This window comes from Engraulis encrasicolus, chromosome 2 (genome assembly GCF_034702125.1).
Source record: "Engraulis encrasicolus isolate BLACKSEA-1 chromosome 2, IST_EnEncr_1.0, whole genome shotgun sequence".
Classification (NCBI taxonomy): Eukaryota; Metazoa; Chordata; class Actinopteri; order Clupeiformes; family Engraulidae; genus Engraulis; species Engraulis encrasicolus.
This window is the reverse complement of record NC_085858.1, coordinates 53,146,928-53,166,927: the sequence shown is the minus strand read 5'-3', so window position 1 is coordinate 53,166,927 and position 20,000 is coordinate 53,146,928. Positions and strand designations below refer to the sequence as shown.

Here is a 20,000-nt window from a genome sequence, read left to right as displayed (position 1 = left end):
CATGAATATATCAGGCAGACTCCCGGACTTTCTGGGAGACTTGGGATGTCTGCAGTACATGCAAAACACAAATGCACATACTGACACAAACGCACACGCAAACACTCCCACGCCCATGGTCCATGAATGATTGAAGTCTTTGGATCCAGCTGATGTTGTTACTGGGAGGAGAGCTTCCGCAGAGGAGGGATCTGTAGCTGGGCACGTATCAGGGACTTGTGAATGTTTAACCACACACACTGGCCCAGCATCAAAACCGGCAAAGCTGACGTCTTGTCCTTGTTTCACTCTTCCTCTCGCTGTCAAGGCTCTCGGTTTCTACACCTGTCTGTTTCCCTCCTTCTCTCTCTTTATCTCTTGCCCTCACTCATATCCTGTCTCTTTCTCTTTCTCTCTATTTCTCTCTCTCTCTCTCTCTCTCTCTCTCTCTCTCTCTCTCTCTCTCTCTCTTTCTCTCTCTCTCTCTCTCCTGCTCTCTCTCTCTCTCTCTCTCTCTCTCTCTCTCTCTCTCTCTCTCTCTCTCTCTCTCTCTCAGTATCTCATTCACGCACTCACTCACTCACTCACTCACTCACTCACTCACTCACTCACTCACTCACTCACTCACTCACTCACTCTCTCTCTCTCTCTCTCTCTCTCTCTCTCTCACACACACACACACACACACACACACACACACACACACACACACACACACACACACACACACACACACACACACACACACACACACACACACAGTGTGTCCAGCTTTGACATGTACTACTTTGTCGCTGTTCTGTCCTGCTGCTTTGCTTGCATTGGGCAGTGGTTGTCAAGGTTACTTGCTTGTTCACTACCTACAACTTCACATTGCATTGCACACATTTCATCTGTCTGCCTGTCTGCCTGTCTGTCTGTCTGTCTGTCTGTCTGTGTACAGTAGTGTTTCTCAACGGGGGCTCTACGGGTGCGTTGGGCAGCCGTGGGGGGGTTGTGACCGTTACAGCTGAAAGGGGGCGGTACTCAGTTGCAATTGGGGGGCCTTATTCCATTTTCATTTTGTAATACTAAGAGGGGTGTTGGCAGACTTATGATGAGGTCCAGGGGGTATTTGTTTAAAAAAAAGGTTGAGAACCACTAATCTACAGTATCTATCCATATGTCCGTCTCTGCTTCAGTCTGTCTGCCTGCCTCCTTTGCGCTTGTCAGATGCAGTAGCTTTTCCACATACCATAGCCTACTTCCTCCGTAGCATTCTTGAAGCAGACACAAAGGATGGCGATGAAGGTGGGCACAGCGCTCTGGGATGACTAAGCAGTCAGTCGTGACTGGAGTCAATTTGTGTTTGACTTTCACCCCTGTCTGACTGCTAATGAGGAAAGGTTGAGTTAAAAATATTGTGTTCGTGTGTGCGCGCCTCTCTTTGCCTGTGTATGTGTGTGTGTCTGTGCGTGCGTTCGTGCGTGTTTTCGTTGGGGGCTTCCCTGTAAACTTCTGATGATTCATCCATCCATGCTTCAACCTACCACATCACAGCAGCAGCAGCAATCCCCCCCCCACCCTTCCCTCACTGGGGGAACCAGGATCCAGACAGCACAGACAGACAGCACAGCTGAACTCCTGTCCTCGTAGCCCTGCCATCAGAATAATAAACATCATGGCTGCAGCTTGCATTTCAACAGTGTGTGGCACTTTTGTAATCCTCCACTTTGTCTCTCTCTCTCTCTCTCTCTCTCTCTCTCTCTCTCTCTCTCTCTCTCTCTCTCTCTGCCTTCTTTTGACTGGCAGTTTAAGAAGTTCCACAAAGAGATCATCGAAGAACTGGAGAGGAAGACAGAAATGGACGTCAAGTATATGACGGTAAGGTGTGCGTGTGCTTGCGAGCGTGCATGTGCGTGCTACATGGCAGATGGCTGAAGCAAGTCAAGTCAAGTAGCAATATGCAAAACATACACAATGGGATAGAATCCTACACAAGTACCTTATACTGTATATTGTCATACTGTAAATGAGAAATAAAGAGCAAGAGGTGAAAACGGACGCAATAAAACAAAAAAATATGACTGAATTTCTACACTTTTAAAGCCATTTTTGCAGTTTTTTGACCAAAAGCGCAGTTTAAATGTGGTGAAATGTCCAAAACAACCACTCAATTGTATTCACTGGGGCACTATTGTATGGACAAATGTGTTAATTTGTCGCTGTATGTAATTTACTTCAGAAGTTATGGCCCCTTCTGCAACCTTATTTCTGGGTTCCAGTCTAGGGCATTAAAGGGTTAAAAATGGTAAACTTTGGGTTATTATTTCAGCTTAATACTAATAGAATAATCAAACCCAGACTATATGCAGTATATTGTCATACTGTAAATGAGAAATGAAGAGCAAGTGGTTATAACGGACACAACTTGGAAATATGATTAAAAAAATGAACATTTCTACACATTTAAGGCATTTTTTTGCCGTTTTTGCCCAAAAACAGGGTTCAAATGTGGTCAAATGTCCAAACATACCCCTCAATTGAATTCACTGGGTCAGTAATGTATGGAAGAATGTGTTCATTTGTCTCTGTATGTAGTTTACTTCAGAAGTTATGACCCATTATGCACCCTTTCCCCCAATCTGCAGTGTTCCAATTTTTACATATGCCTTCTGTGCACCCCAACTTTGACGGGGTGTCACGGAAATTCCCATTGGATTTGGCCGTGGATAAATTGTGAGGTGTGTCCAGACACCTGTACGAATACATGGTAAAAAAATCTATTGGTAAGAAATTAGTTCACAGATTTCCTAAAATATCCATATCTTTCCCTAACTAAAGTAGCTGTAAAAAGAGAAAAGAAGCACAGATTAATAACACACATCTAGGCACATATCACAGCACAACAAATACATGGTGATTAGAAACACAGGAATAATTTAGAGCAGAAAGGGAAGAACCGGACACAGCTACAAGACAGAAGAGTCTACGTAAAGAGCAGAGATGCGGCCCTCTACACGGACCTGTGCCATACACACTAGGGTTGCCAACCGTCCCTTGAAATACGGAATCGTCCCCCTTTTATAAATAAAAGTACTGGTTCCGTATTGAGCTGAAAGGGGACACGGGACGTTAAAATGCGTTAAAATGCAGGAAATTGCATCTAACAACTAGACTGCCTGTGCAGTCGCCTTCGACTGCTTAAGGTATATCCCCGAAACGCGACGCTTCCAGTCCCCCATCATCCTACCACTCTCGTCCACCATTTCGTAAACGTATATGATACATACAGACGTGACATGACGTGCATAGGCTTAAAACCAAACGACTATTGTGAAAATGAAGCAAAAAATGGGGCAAATGGTAATACTGTTTTAATGGTTCAGTGGATATACCACATTAGGTACAGTGTAATAACCAGTGTAACAATATTTAATACAATGTAATACCAGTGTAACACTGCCATTTTTTTTTACTTACATCATGTGTTTGTGCGTAAGTGGTATTACATGGTATTGCATATTGTTACACTGGTATTACACTATATTACATGGTATTGCATACTGTTACACTCGTTATTACACTGTACCTGATATTGCATATTGTTACACTGGTATTACACTAGTATTACGTAAGGGTTAACGTTCGGCGAGAAGGTCGCTACCGTGGAATAGCAGCACGACAGAGAGAATCTTTAGACCCCGACGCGGAGCGGAGGGGTCTTGTTCTCTCTGAAGTGCTGCTATTCCACAAAGCGACCGACTCGCCGAAAGTTAACCCGCTTATTATATGGATATACTTAAATGATTCACACATGCGGGGACATTTCTTTAGACCTATTTAATGTTAAGATTGTTGCTGCGCAAAACAAAACAGAGCCGTTGTGGAACACCGCTAGGCAACAGCTAGGTAGGCTAGCCAGGACAGGTGTTGTCTATCACAGCAGCTGATTAGAGTGACAAAAGACCGGACCCCCTGCGGAGTGATATGAAACATTCGCTTTAGCCACTGACTTGTATACAAGCCAGTGGCTTTAGCAGTGAACGTCTTGTTGCCATTGACAGCGGTAGCCAGGACAACGGGTGCTGTCTATCACAGCAGCTGATTAGAGTCTTGTTGAAAAGTCGCTTTAGCAGTGAAAAGTCTTGTTGCCATTGACAGCGGTCTGTTATAGACCAACCCGTCCGTTATCGAAAAATAACAGACGTCCGAACGTTGGGGAGCCCCGTTGAAATGAATGGAGCATTCGACAGATGACGTCACAACCATATAATAAATGGTATTAAATATTGTTACATTGGTTATTACACTGTACCTAATATGGTAGATTCACTGAAATGGTGAACCATTAAAATAAGGTGTTATGGGCCAAATGAAAATTCCGCCATTTTGAAAGTGTTGTCTTCCAAACTCGAATCAGTTCATGAACCTACCCTAGAGCATTCACACACAAAATCTGGGACAAATCCATCCACCCGGTCAGTAGTTATGGGCCAAACAATAATTCGGCCATCTTGAATTCAGCCATCTTGAAAGTGTTGACCTCCAAACTCGACTCAGTTCATGAACCTACCCTAGAGCATTCACACACCAAATCTGGGACAAATCCATCCACCCGGTCAGAAGTTATGGACCAAACAAAAATTCGGCCATCTTGAATTCAGCCATCTTGAAAGTGTTGACCTCCAAACTCGAATCAGTTCATGAACCTGCCCTAGAGCATTCACCCAAAAAATCTGGGACAAATCCAAACATCCGTTCAAAAGTTATCGCGTTAACACGAAAGACCTTACGCGGCGGCGGACGCGGCGGACGCGGCGCACGCAAAACCATTACATCCCCGACGCTCCGCGTTTCGGGGATATAAATACAACATTTTCTGGGGGAGGACCACTAGACCCCCACACAAAATAATTGTCCCGTATTTTATTCATTGACAGTTGGCAACCCTAATACACACACAAGCACAGAAACACACATACACACACCTACTCAAAACATACAGTCACGGAGCGTCGGGGATGTAATGGTTTTGCGTGCGCCGCCGCCGCCGCGTCTGCGTCCGCCGCCGCGTCCGCCGCCGCGTAAGGTCTTTCGTGTTAACGCGATAACTTTTGAACGGATGTTTGGATTTGTCCCAGATTTTTTGGGTGTATGCTCTAGGGCAGGTTCATGAACTGATTCGAGTTTGGAGGTCAACACTTTCAAGATGGCTGAATTCAAGATGGCCGAATTTTTGTTTGGTCCATAACTTCTGACCGGGTGGATGGATTTGTCCCAGATTTGGTATGTGAATGCTCTAGGGTAGGTTCATGAACTGCTTCGAGTTTGGAAGACAACACTTTCAAAATGGCGGAATTTTCATTTGGCCCATAACTTCTGACTGGGAGGATTGATTTGCCCGGTAACACCTTATTTTAATGTTTCACCATTTCAGTGAATCTACCATATTAGGCACAGTGTAATAACCAATGTAACAATATTTAATACCATGTAATACTAGTGTAATACAAGTGTAACAATATGCAATTTCAGGTACAGTGTAATAACGAGTGTAACTTGCACTTGCACTTTAAATGTCTGTATGAGCACTGTCTATGTCCATACTGTCTTATGTCCATGTATGAGTACTGTCTATGTCTATACTGTCTATGTCCTTACCTAGATTAGTCTATGTCTGCATGGGAGAGCAAGAAACGCAATTTCAAATTCTTTGTATGACCAGTGCATGTAAAGAAATTGACAATAAAACTTGACTTGACTTGACTTGACTTGTAACAGTATGCAATACCATGTAATATAGTGTAATACCAGTGTAACAATATGCAATACCATGTAATACCACTTACGCACAAACACATGATGTAAGTTTAAAAAATGGCGGTGTTACACTGGTATTACATTGTATTAAATATTGTTACACTGGTTGTTACACTGTACCTAATGTGGTATATCCACTGAACCATTAAAACAGTATTACCATTTTCCCCATTTTTTGCTTCATTTTCACAATAGTCGTTTGGTTTTAAGCCTATGTACGTCATGTCACGTCTGTATGTATCATATACGTTTACAAAATGGTGGACGGGAGTGGTAGGAATGATGGGGGACTGGAAGCGTCGCGTTACGGGGATATACCTTAAGCAGTCGAAGGCGACTGCACAGGCAGTCTAGTTTACAATAAAATCAATAAATATACATGATTTAAATTCTGATGGACAATATAGCCCAAATATCTCACATGACGCATCACATCAACATACTGGGATTCCTCACAGAGTAAATTCACTTCCCAAAAACACCCAATGATTTATGCAGCAGTGTTCCTCTGGTAGCTGAAACACAAAAGTGTAATCAGAAACTTCCCCTTAATTAACTTGATCACTTAACTTAAAAAACAAGCTGTTCATCAGTTATTTATATCAGACAGCAGATAAAAAAAACACCTGTTGCGTCTGTAGCCGGGACATGTTGGGCTGTCCGACTGATTTCTAGATGGATGTCATCTTTGTCTCGTGATTTCCCTCCACTAAGCCTCATTCATTCAAGTGTGTGTCTATGTAAGTGGCAGACGTCGTTAACTATGTCTCGTTGGCTAAGCCACATTTTATTTAAAAAGTGCTCAGAACACTCAAGGACACCAAACTGGTCTCTTTGTTCAACAGGTGTCATTTGCTCGTCTCATTGTCCAGGAGGCCAAGCGAGTGTTAAGGACACCAAGCTAGTCTCGTTGTTTAGGCCACTTTTGCCCGTCTCATTCTCCAGGCCAGCAAGCGAGTCTCAAGGACACCAAACTAGTCTTCTTGTGAAAGCGACGTTCAACATGTGTGTCTGATGGCTTGACTGATTTTTGCCTGTCTCATCATCCAGGCCACGTTCAAGCGCTACCAGATGGAGCACAAGATGAAGCAGGAGTCGCTGGACCGTTCCCATGCCGACCTGAAGAAGCTGCGGAGGAAAAGCCAGGGCAAGAACGCCCACAAGTATGAGAGCAAAGAGAACGAGGTGAGTACACACACACACACACACACACACACACACACACACACACACACACACACACACACACACACACACACACACACACACACACACACACACACACACACTGATTCACTTTTACACATACAGTAGTTTACTTTACTTTAATTTACTTTATTTTAATTTCATTTTTCAGGACCTACTTTCTACTTACTTTATGTACTTAACATATACAGTACTGGACCCGCGCTCTGTATGTGTGGTGTGCAGTAGTCAACACTGTTTCGGTTCTCAATATGGAAGGGGTAGAGATTGATTTCCAAATAATGATGGTTAGCCCACAATGAAATGTTTGATTGACTACAGTAGACATAATGAAGACATTTTTTAATGAATAGGCTATTATTTAAATATATGAAAATTAAATTATCTTTTGTAAACGAGGTCAAGAAAAGGGTCCTACGTGAAACTGGCCAACAAACAGTGCCCAAACAATTGGTTGGGGAAGGAGAGTTGTACATGTCCAGTGCGCTACATCCTTCTCGCGCTCATGTGCGCCCTGCTTCTCTCCAGCGCTCCAGTCCTTCGACCGGATAGCCCTTTTACCACCTATGGAGTGGACGACTATAAAATGTTATAGGACACACACGTGGTGTAGCCTATATTCGGATAGTAGTTGTGTGCGATCAAACGTTGAAACTCAACCGGGAGATTATTAGGCTACTGTCTGTAGGTTATTGATTGATGTGCGCATGAACTCCCAGCTGTTAAAAAGAACGGACGTCGGTCATTCATCCCACGACTGAAGGCACATTCCGCGGCTGTAGGCCTATATTGCACAAATATTCACACATCACGTCAAATCACAAATTAGAAGTCTCTTGTTCCTATGCCAAATTAACACAGCGCTCTCAGGAAGGGTGCACCAATTCAAACAGGTAGACGTTGGCTTATAGCCAAAATATACAATGTAAAAACATTTTGTAATTGTGTAGGCCACATATTTATGAAAATGGGTTGTTGCGCTACAACTGCTGCTCAAGCTGGTGATCATAGGTGATCATTGAAAACGGCGTACACCGTCTGAGAGCAGTCGTAGGATTTCATCTTTCCTGCGCTTACGATGAGATTTGATAAATACCAACTGGTCGTAGAAAAAGAACGTACGCACGACGTATGTATGATTCTCGTCGTACGCTGCTTTGATAAACGAGGGCCATAGTTTGTACAAACAAACATTGTGTTACATCCAACTTTAGCCTCGTTTGTGGATAAGTGGAGCGTCCAGTATAACCACTGCAGTCCTATCTGTTTCGCTTGCCTTTGACATGCAGGTCTCCTCTCCTGACACGACCTGACCGGTCCTGAGACTCCGGTCTAGACTAAGTTACTGCTCAGATGCCATACAAGACTCTAAGGTCTGGTCCTGCAAGCCGTACCAAGGAATTACTCTCCATTCAGACTGCATATGGGTGGTTTTACCAAGCAGGTCCAGCGAACAGCTCATACTTTGTGTTTAGCGTTGCTCTCAAATGGAAACCACTTTATCCCTCTGACATGAGCAGTTTGTGACTCCAAGGGACAGAATTCTGCTGTTTACGCCAGTGAGAATTACTATGACGCTGCAAACTATAGTAAAATTACTGATTTTCAGCATTTTTAGTTCAGTTTCCTCATCTCTCTGAGGAGATACGATCACAACGCTGTTTACACTAGGCAGCTGTGTTTTTGAAAACTGAACAGTGAAGCTTTGCCCTTTTAGATGCAAATGGCTAATGAAAGGTATAGGCACCAGAACAACCAAATATTTGTCTGGCGCCCCCCAGACAAAGCACCTGCCTCGCCTGTCCAAGAAAGTGTGCAGTCTGTCAGCTGTGTTTGAGCAGGCAGAGGGGACGGGCACTGGGCAGACGGCTAGTGATATTATGCCTGGAGGGGATGTTTGCTCATCAGAGAGTGGTGTTGGATGGATGATGCATCCCAAATGCATGCAAATGCCAGCCACGCGAAAGTGAAGGTCACTGCACAAATGTCACACATTCTCAGACCTTTTTTTCTGTTTACCGCTCATTTCTCGTTTTTTTTGCGATCCCTTTCTCGTGGATTCTCTTCCCCTGTGTGTCTCTAACCAGCTCTCTCTCTCTCTCTCTCTCTCTCTCTCTCTCTCTCTCTCTCTCTCTCTCTCTCTCTCTCTCTCTCTCTCTCTCTCTCTCTCTCTCATCCAGAATCCTTTTTCATTCTCTGACACTTGCCTTCTTCTCCCCTTTGCTGACTGTGTATGCACAGTCTGTAATGTACACTAATCAAAGGAGACAATCAATCAAATGAATAATTTTAAAGGATTGACAAGGCAGTGAACACTACAAGGTGTTGAATGTTTATCACAAGGCCTTTTGGATGCAAATGACCCCATTAGTTTTGTTCATTTTTTCTCCCATGTTTTTAAATAGCTTTTTTGCTTTCCCTTACTTCCTCTGCCACACACATAAATAACAAACATATGCACTTATGCACAGCTTGGTCTGCTATGCCGTATTGAAGTGTCCATAGCAACAGACTAGCAGTGATACACCCATGCCAATCAGCATCTGATTTGTCCCTGTTGTCCTTTAGTCAGTTCATACTTCTGTGCCTACTGCTCTATTGCGACTCTGACATGTACTGTACACGTGAAGAGTTTTATTGCAAAACAGTGTGTCCATTTTGGAACAGTTTGGGAAATTGACATTTTTGTATTGGGCATTCCATTGCATTGAATTGCAAAATTTTAATACAAAACAATATAGGTTTTAAAAAGTATGTTCTCGAAATATTTGAATGGCAAGAATTCACACATTCTGAACAGTCATTTCCAATAATAAAAAGCAAGAGTCAGGATACATCTATTTACAGCACATTCCCATGGAGGGCATCAAAACACATGAAGAATTATGTGCTGAACAAAAAGAAATTCCAGCAGTTGTCCAGCAGCGATGTTAGCTGTCTATCCACCTGATGTCAACACGGCACAACCGATGGTCTCACATGTTTCAACAAACTTATTTTTTGTCTAGTTTCAAGTAAAAACACTCAATCAGTGAAGTGAATCTTAATTGAACAAAAAAGTATTGCAATAACTCATTAGAATTGTAGAACTACAACTTTTAAGACGTTTAAACCTTGTTTTAGGCTGATAAGTCACTTGGTCTAACATAGCTGGTTATCAAAGTGGATCAGTGGTATAAAAAGTAAGAGTAGATGTGAAAAGTCCTGCCACTGATTCCCTCAGGTGACTTCTCCAAGTAACTGGCTATAGATCAAGTGACTCAATATCAGATCAAGAAAATGTCTGTAAAATGCTTGTATTGGCAAGTGCCTTAAACTAGATTTAAAAGTCTCAAAATTCTAATTCTACAATTCTAGTGAGTTATTGAATGACTTCTGTGTTCTATTAAGATTAACTTGACTGACTGGGTGTTTTACTTGAAAATAGAAAAAAAGCTCTTTGACACCTTTGGGACCATCAGTTGTGCTGTGTTGACATCAAGTGGATAGACAGCTGACATCACTGTTGGAAAACTGCTGGAATGTTTTTGTTTTTTTTAAAGCGCATAATTCTATACTGTATGTCTTCATGCACAGTTTTGATGCCCTCCACGAAATTGTACAATGTACCGTTAATAGACAATAAAGAAGAATGCATTGAATGAGACGGTGTGTCCAAACTTTTGGCCTATACTTTATGTGGTAATTGATAGCAAAGGCTCATGTCACTGATCACAGAATTCTTACTATTGGTTTATTGGTGTGTAATGATAACCCAACAGATTTGCAGTTTAAAACATGTTTATTTAATCATGATGAGGAGTTGCATATCCTTTTTCAGACAAATGATAATGCCATTGATCATTTATCAATCAAATAAACATCTAAATGAATGGTGACTGGTCGCGGTGATCTTCTGGCGTTCACAGAGGGAAGAGCAGGAAGCCACTGAAGGAGCAGGAGTTATCATAACTATAATCATAGAGCCTGCCACCTTTTGGTAGCACCATGTTTATGACATCTCCCTTCTCCAGCTGCACAGTCATACCATTGGACAGATAGCTGGCCTTTCCATCAGTCTCATACTCTTGCTGCCACAAGAGTGTCTTTCCATTCTTATGCATGCTGATCTTCATGTAGCGTGAGTTTAGAAAATCATCCATAACACTGAACCTGAAGTAGTAGACCCCCTTGACTGGGGCTGTGAAGAAGCCAGTTGTGCTGTTGTAGGCCTGTCCTACACTGGTGATGACTTTACTGAAGGCTAAGTTCAGGTCATTACTCCCAGCCTCTATGTATCCGTTGTCATTCCTCAGACCTGCTGAGAAGGCCACCTTGGGAGCTGCTTGGAGCTGTTTCTCCAGATCATCCACTTCAGTCTCAGTGGCTGCCAGTGTGGTCTTCACTGCTCTGCCTCTTGTGCTGCATTTTATATCTTCAGGTCGCCTACAGCAGTTTCGCTAGCAGCTAGTCTGGTCTTCAGAGCAGCCAGCTCCTGCTCATGTGCTGCACTATCCATTTTCAAGTCCTTTACTTCAGTCACAGTGACATCATTGGCTGTGTTTAGGTCCTGTATGGCAGACTCGGTAGCAGCCAGCCTGGTCTTCAGAGCAACCAGCTCCTGCCCTAGTGCTGCACTGCCCATTGTCTTTAGGTCCTCCACTTCAGCCTCTGTAGCTGCCAACCTGGTCTTCACTGCTGTCAGCTCTGCCTCTTGTGCTGAATTTTCCTTCTTCAGAGTCATCACTTCAGTCTCCGTAGCTGTCAGTCGGGTCTTCAACATTGCCATCTCTGTCTCTTGTGCTGCATTTTCCTTCTTCAGATTGTCCACCTCCGTCTTCATGTCTGCTTTGGTGTCCTGCAGCACCCTGCCGAGAATCTGAACCTTAGTCTCACTGTCCACAAGCCTTCCTTTCACTGCAACATTTTCTCCCTCCAAACTCTTAACGACATATTGAGTGTTCTGTAGTGTTACTCTCAGCTCCACCACCATGTCTTTGAGTTCATTCAACTCAGCAGAGACATCCAGCTGGGTAGAGACTTCAGAAATAGCAGCATCCCTGGTGCCCTGGATCTCTGTCTGAACTTCAGTCTGGGTGCTCCGAGTCTGTGCTCCATACGTGAAGATCAGCAACACCAGCAGTGAGATGGCAGCCATCTTAGAAGTTACTGTAAAAAAAAAAAAACATTGAAGAGAATTTGAGTGGCTTACACCATGGAAAGAATCATTACTGATCTGCTAACTAAATACAGTAATAAAAATAATAAAAAATAATAATAATAATAATAATAATAATAATAATAATAATAATAATAATAATGATAATAATAAATATTGATAAGTTATGCTGAGCATACCCTATTGTATGTCACGGAAGTGAGAACACCCCTCACATTTCTGCAGATTTTAAATATATCTTTTCATGGGAAAACACTAAATAAATTTTACTTTGACACAATGAATAGTAGCCAGCATGCAACTTTTATAGCCGCTTCAATTTATTGTTCACTCAAAAATATTGGATATATACAGTAATTTATGTCTAAACATGTACCTCACAAAAGTGAGTGCACCCTTTGTTAAAATCCCATAGATAGAATCATAATCTTCTTCTGTAGTCACAGTACATGTTGACATGCATGTTTCTTTTGGTAAAATTCAGCTTTCCAATGTTGACGGCATTCAAGCAGCCCAGAAATCACTTTTTACAAATCACTTTTTACCAGCATACATGCTTCTAAAGACAATTCTTTTATCTTGGTATCATCAGACTACAAAACATGCTTTAGATTACGGCAAATTTGTTTTAGATGGTGTCAATTATGTATGGTGGTAAACATTTATTTGTACAAAGAAAAGTGTTCTTGAATGACTTCAATAGGGTAAAGCTGAATTTCACTATTGGAAACCTGCATGCTTTGACTACTGAAACAGATCATGATCCTCTCATTGGAATTTTAACAGGACAAGACTGGGGTAAAAACTCGGTCAGGCATTTTCAGCAGAGAGTAGCCCACCAGGCATCCAGAGAGACAATGCTTCATTTATAGCTCACTGTCTTGGAGAGGCTTCTGTGGCTGCATGGGGACTGATACCATTGAGGGGTAGGCCAGGCTTAAAATCACGGACAGTCCCCCGGTCAAATTCCCTGCATGCCATATGCCAGCAATGGATTTTTGGGTAGGCCAGGCTTAAAATCACGGACAGTCCCCCGGTCAAATTCCCTGCATGCCATATGCCAGCAATGGATTTTTTCATTGTGTGTTTTTCAGACTTTTGTGAGGTACATTTTGAGACGTTAATGGCTTGAGTGAACAATAAATTGAAGCGTCTATATAAGTTGTATGCTGGGTACTGTTCATTGTGTCAAAAGTGAAATTTCTTTAATGTTGACCCATGACAGGATATTCTTACACATCTACAGAAATGTGAGGGGTGTACTCACTACTGTGACATACTGTAAGTATGCACATCTTATCTTCTTTACACAGATGGATACATAGGCACAGACACAGGCACAGGCACAGGCACAGGCACAAGCACATACACAGTCTCTCTCTCTCTCTCTCTCTCTCTCTCTTCTTTTGCATCGTCATGTTTTCTTTACATTTTTTGCATTTCATTCACATAATGTCAAATAAAACATAACAGAAGCCATGTTCTGCTTTCAAACCTGTTCACTGGGAATGCCAGTGTACTACACCCTTAATCACTAGGAAAAATGCACATTTGTTTGAAAACAAATGTTTTTAAGATACGATCATGCCCATAGACTGCCATTCTAAAGCAGGTTGAAAGCATTAGCCAAATAACAGAGACAGCAGCAAACATAAAACAAATTGGTGAGTATCTCTCTACTGTAAGTTACATTGCTGACAACTCAGAAAATAGCCTGAATGTGCTAAATAGTGGACTTAACCTAACTCTCAAAGCACACTTACATAGATTTACTAAATCAAACTTTTAATATTTGTAAGCAAGCCCAATTATTTATTTTTTAATACTTTCAAGTTTCACATGTAAGAAACATTAATCTTGCCTTTAGGAGTAAGAACACCCTGTCTCTCACTTGTGTCTCAGCAATACTGATGGCAGAAGTCGGTGCAGCAGCGGAAGCAGCAGTGTCTGGGACTTAAACTCAGTGATCACCCTCTTTTTATTAAGTCGGGCATTATGTAAACACGTTTGGGGAGGCTTTAGGTCCAAGGACCAAGGACACTGGTAAAAAAAAATGTTGTACATTATGTGTTTTTTTTCCACAACATGAGTGTATTCAACTATCAGTGTTGTGGGAAAGTCGAAACCTGTTCCCTACGAGGAGGGCAGGGGGCATCAAGCCTTCTCCCTTTCTTTTCTCTCTCTCTCCCTCTCTCAGAAATGTCTTCCTTCATGACATTTTATAAAGTAAAGTTCTTAGTAAGCAGATGCTTTAATTAAATTCATTACCACTGATTATGTAGTTGTTGGAATTGATTTCCTACTCTTCCCTATGTACAGTTGAGGACGATATTATTAGCCCCCCTCCTAAAATTAGACATTTCTCTTGATTTCTTAGTAAGAATGACCGTTATTCACCGTTTCTGTTATTCTGGAAACAAATACACTGATGGAGATAATGTTAAATGAGTTGAATTTGGATTTTTCTATTGTTACGATGAGTTTAAACAAAAAAGGGCAAAAATGACAAGGACAAAATTATTAGCCCCCTGATCATTAATAGTCAATATGACGCCATTTATGAACCAAAACTGACAACAGGCTCTGATAGTTGCTACCAAGGTTGGCACATGCCCCACTAGGGATTTTGGCCCATTTCTTCACTGCAAAGTGTTCTAGCTGGTCCAAATCGCATGGACGCTGAGCATAAACATTAACCACAGACTCTCAGTGGGATTGAGGACTGGACTATGTGCGGGTGATTCCAATATCATGGTTTTAGTGTCCTTGAAGAACCTCTGAACTAATCTAAATGCATGCTTTGGGTTACAATGTTGTTGGAAGACCCAGCAATCCAGATTCAGACCCAGACTCCCTGTGTCTGAGGCTGAATAACAGACTAAACTTGATGCCCTTCCACTATGTGTAACTGTGGAAACTGCTTAGCCTCATTAGACCATAGAAGCATTGGACACCTGCCTAGATGATTGTTATTGACCTGGCCTCACCTGGAGGTTTTTTCCCCCCAAAGAAAGACAGTTGTTAGGGCTTGTCATCATATTGGGCTTTGGGGCCATCATCACAGAAGAACCCTTTTACTAAAGGCAGTGCATATCAGAGTGTTATTGAGCTTTGCCTATGAACATTTCAAAGTCAAAAATTAGTTTTGAACGTCTCTGCTTTCATCTGATGAGATTCAATTGCACCTGCTTCGATGCATGAATTCTGCTTCTGTCAGGTGAAGAAGGGATAGGCCTTGAATCGTTATAAGATGGTTTCCACAATTAAACATGGTGATGGATGCATCATTCTGTGGCAGCCTCAGCCACAGGAAACCTTGTTTGGGTGTACGGCACCATAAAAACTGAAAATCATGATAGAATGTGGAAAGTGACCTTGCAAAAATATGCTCATAGAGGGAGTTAAGATCTTCAGTGGATCTTTCAATAAGATAATAACCCAAAACTTGCATCCAAAATAGTTCAAATGTTCTTCAAGGATACTAAAACCATGGTCATGGAGTAGTTCAGACCTCAATCCTTTAGATAGTATTTGAAGAGTGCTGAAAATGAATATCCATCCTCAACATCCATGCAATTTGAACCAGCTTAATTATTTGCAATGAAAAAATTTTACCAAAATCCCTGGTAGGACATATGCCAACATAGTTAACAACTAATCAAAGTGCCTGGTGTCAATTTTTGTTCATAAATGGCACTGTATTGACTATTAATGATAAGGGGGCTAATAATTTTGTCCTTGCCATTTTTACACTTTTTTTGTTTAAACTCATTGTGAAAATGGAAAAGTCCAAATGTAACTTATTGGATACTATCTCCATGGTGTATTCTTTTCCAGAATAACATACATTTATTAATAATGATCATTCTCAATGATCAATGAAGAGATATGTCTAATTTCAGGAGGGGGGCTAATAATATCGTCCTCAACTGTAACTTAGTGCATACATGTGAGTGATTCTACGATTCCCCTACGCTTTTGGCAAAAGCAAAATGTCAATTATCAGTATTTTTTTTCAACTAAATGACCTAGATTTTACATAGTGTATATATTTAAGTTTCCAAACAAACAAATTGCCAAGCTTAATCTTAAATCATTTGATAAATACTCTAATGAAAGCGAACATTTGCTTAATTATTTTGTCAACAGTGTTATGGACAAATACTATGTCATTTCAAACATATATAAAAATACTACAGAGTTGAAACAATATATATTTGAAAGTGCTTATGTCCCTTAGCAGTAATGTTGTCATTAATCTGTGCAACTGATATAGAAAATGTGATTGTTGAGCTTCATAAGTAGGATTTTATGAGTCACTGTGATACAAACTGACACATTTTTAGATGCGTCCAGCATCTCTATAACAGGGTCTGTCTGTCCGTCCGTCCGTCCGTCTGAAACGCTTTCATTAAATTGTTGTCCGTCTGAAACGCTTTCTTTAAATTGTTCCTTCCTGTGGCCACAAGGCGGCAGACTTGCCATTTTGGACCGGAGCGAATGCGTGCAAGCATAGCCTTTCTATACTAAACCGGATGCTAACGTTGGCGAAAAGTAGCCTAGCCACAGGCTAACTGACAAACGTGAGGCCAACAACTCAGCCGATCGTGATGTACGCCACAAATAGACCAATCGACCTCATATTTAGACACTACAATGTTGATTTCTGCCTTCGATTTTCATCAGTTAAGAAATCTAGCGTCGGATTAACACATTATTAAGGTAGTAAAGCGAGTTGCCGCCATGTTTGTTTTCCAGAATCACCCGGGTAGAGAGCTCACGTGCAGCATTCTGGGTAATTGAGTTTCACGTTATTAATGCAGACAATGCGTGTTTTTTAAAAAAATGCAGTGAGTTTAAAAAATCAAACCAACTGCCATTTGGAAGGGCAATGGTGCTTTTCGTTGCGCTCAGAGAGAGTACAGGAGAGAACGCGTCTTTCGTAATTGCTTTGCAGTCGTGTGCATTTGATAAACTCTGGCACGGAAGTTCACTGCTTTGTGCCTTGACGGTGAAGCTGGTATTGAAAAAAAGTCCATATTCACCTAAAGAGTCAACCCATAAGCGCATGATTCACCCAAACGGTTTTATTTATTTATTATTTGTCGATGTTTAGATTCTTTCCCACATGCACATAATGCTGAAATGGCGTGATACTAAAGGTTGTTAGGCCTAATAAATGTCTGGTAATTTGTAATGTAGCCTACTTCATCTAGGCTATGTGAAATTTCAAATCATAGCCTATGGTTCTTTTCCAAATCCAAGAATGATGATAAGCTTATTATACCCTAAACTGCAAAAAATAAAGCCATGTCTCGCCATTTTGCTGCCTTGCTGCCTGCCACAATATTTGGAGTGTCCATGATGACCAATAAACAAAAAGTACATCCTCGGGGGGCGTTGACAGGCTAGGAGGAGGCCAGGGGGGCGTTTGGGGGGAAAAATGGCATAGTTGGAACTGGCATAGAGGGACGCATCTGTTGTCCGCCTGTCGGCCTTGTTCATTATAAATCCCTGTAACGTCTGATTTGAATATAGTCACCCTCCTTACACAAGACTTCCTTCTCCAGAGATAATCCCTAGTGTATGTTCATAGGATTTTTCCAACACATAAGGGATCAATAGCGCAAAAACACTTTCAAAACAGTCAACGGTGTTACTCAACTGTGTTACGGTCAACAGTGCAGGGGAACAAGTCGGCACTTTTTTAGGAGAAAAAACAGAGCAGACAAACCCATCTCCCTAGAACAGAAATTATTTTGTTTGTTTGTCTGTCAATATGGATATAAATTGGCAAAAACATACTCCTCCTCAACTGTCATCAGTGTTGCCAGATTGGGCTGGTTCCCGCCCAATTGGGCTGCTTAGGATGGCTGTGTGCGGGTAAAAATGGCATCTATCAGAAAAACCTTCCCACTGCCATATAAATCAATAGAATTGGGCGGGTTTTTAGGGCGGATTTTGATCATTTTTTGGGCTGGAAATCATCAGCCTCATCTGGCAACCCTGACTGTCATACTTAATTGTAACACCATTGACTGTAACACCGTTGACATTTCAGCCATTTTTATGGTGTTGTGCTAACTGAGGACCTCAGAAGTTCCACCACAACACCTTAATCAATTCATGTATCTGTATGCTTTATCTGTGTTTTTCTACATGTGATTTCTAATTCAGATTCTTATGAATATGTTGATAACACAGTTGACAGGCAATTTTCCCGCTATGAGAACATGAAAAAGAATGGATTAAATTATGGAAGAATGGAGCTCAAAATTTACCAAAAAGTCTTCCTGTATCCTGCCAAAGAGGTTATGACATCACGTGATGTTATTCGTATAGCCTAAGACCAACCATTACTGATTTATGGATGAGGTTTCAGACCGTGACACGGTTAACACAGTTTTCGTGGACACACACAAAATGGCAAATTTCATGTATAATGGAAAGGACAGTGGTCTTTCTGACAGTTTTGTCATATTGTGATGATTACTGTGAATCAACATTTGCAATCGTCTTGGGCAAAACAAGTTTCTTTACATACTAATATGAAGACTGAATCTGACATTTGGAAAACAGGACGGCATGAAAACGCCCAAAACCAGTATTAAATATTCATTCTTGCTGAGGGAAATAATGCTATGTCTACACTTTCTGTATTATATGAAAGATAAATGTTTTCTAATGTCCAAAACATCATTGGATGCAGTTAATAGTTAGTGGAATTTGCAAATAAAATCCACGGACTTAAAAGTGTAGGCGAATTAGAGAATCACTCATGTACTGTACTGTATGCCTTCATAAATAGCATGGACACATATTACTGATGACAAAAATATTGCTACAGATATCAACCTGATGTAAAGTATAGGCATTTAAAATAAATGTATTTGTGTTTCACAACCAAATGATCATCAACATGAGTGGTGAGTGATCTTTTGGTAATCAAGAAATTCTGGGTATTTGTGTCCCTCTCTTTACTATGTACTTGTAAAGTATGTCTGCAAAGATAGCAAGCCCACATGTCACAGATGTCCGAAATGTTACGGAAATATTGGTGGATGTGCAATGATGGCCTGACAAACATGCAGTATAAGAGAAATTTGTGTCTGTGAGTGAGTGATCATCACCCTCTTTTTCTGCTACATTTATATGGTGATGATCACACATGACACAAGGTCTGGTCTTCAATATTTTTTTGTACAAGGATGATTGCGAGCGAAAACAAATATTTAAACGAAATTATTTAAATATTTGAACTGAAATTACAAAAATCTGAAGGAGTGTGACGTAATGGTGTATGCCACCTCAACTGAACATGTTTTGGTGACCTGGAACACAGGTTGTCTTCAAAAAGGAGTTTTCAGATTTTTTTGAAATTTCAGACCCTGAAGGCGGGGTTGCTGTGTAAATGAAAGACATTTCTAATCAAATACTTTACCTCGCAATCGTCCTCGTAAGTGAGGAATTATGTATGGACGTTTAGGGAGACTTAAAAACAAAGGATGCTGGTCAGCAATATTGTAGGCCTGCATAATGTGCTTTTTGCAAACCATGAGTGTATTATTAAACTCAGTGTTGTGGGAAAGTAGAAAGCTGTTACCCATCAGGTGGGGCAGGGGGCATCAAGCTCTCTCTCTCTCTCTCTCTCTCTCTCTCTCTCTCTATCGCTCTCTGAGTATCTGCAGACTGGAAATTGGGTAAGGTGCTGTCACATTTCCCAATCTGTCGCTAGCGGCCTGGCCTGCCTACCTCCCTACGCGCACACACACATACACACACAATTCGCACCGTGTGTGTGTGTGTGTGTGTGTGTGTGTGTGTGTGTGTGTGTGTGTGTGTGTGTGTGTGTGTG

The 20,000-nt window shown here is 41.4% G+C and overlaps 1 protein-coding gene across 1 annotated transcript in view; it reads left to right on the top strand.

Annotated features, from left to right (window-relative positions):
* Window positions 1–20,000, top strand: part of baiap2l1b (BAR/IMD domain containing adaptor protein 2 like 1b) — an 86,356-nt gene that overhangs the window by 27,290 nt on the left and 39,066 nt on the right. The window contains exons 5-6 of the mRNA XM_063191485.1: window positions 1,771–1,842; window positions 6,832–6,966. Coding sequence (XP_063047555.1) covers window positions 1,771–1,842; window positions 6,832–6,966 — 207 coding nt within the window. The remainder of the gene's footprint in view (window positions 1–1,770; window positions 1,843–6,831; window positions 6,967–20,000) is intronic.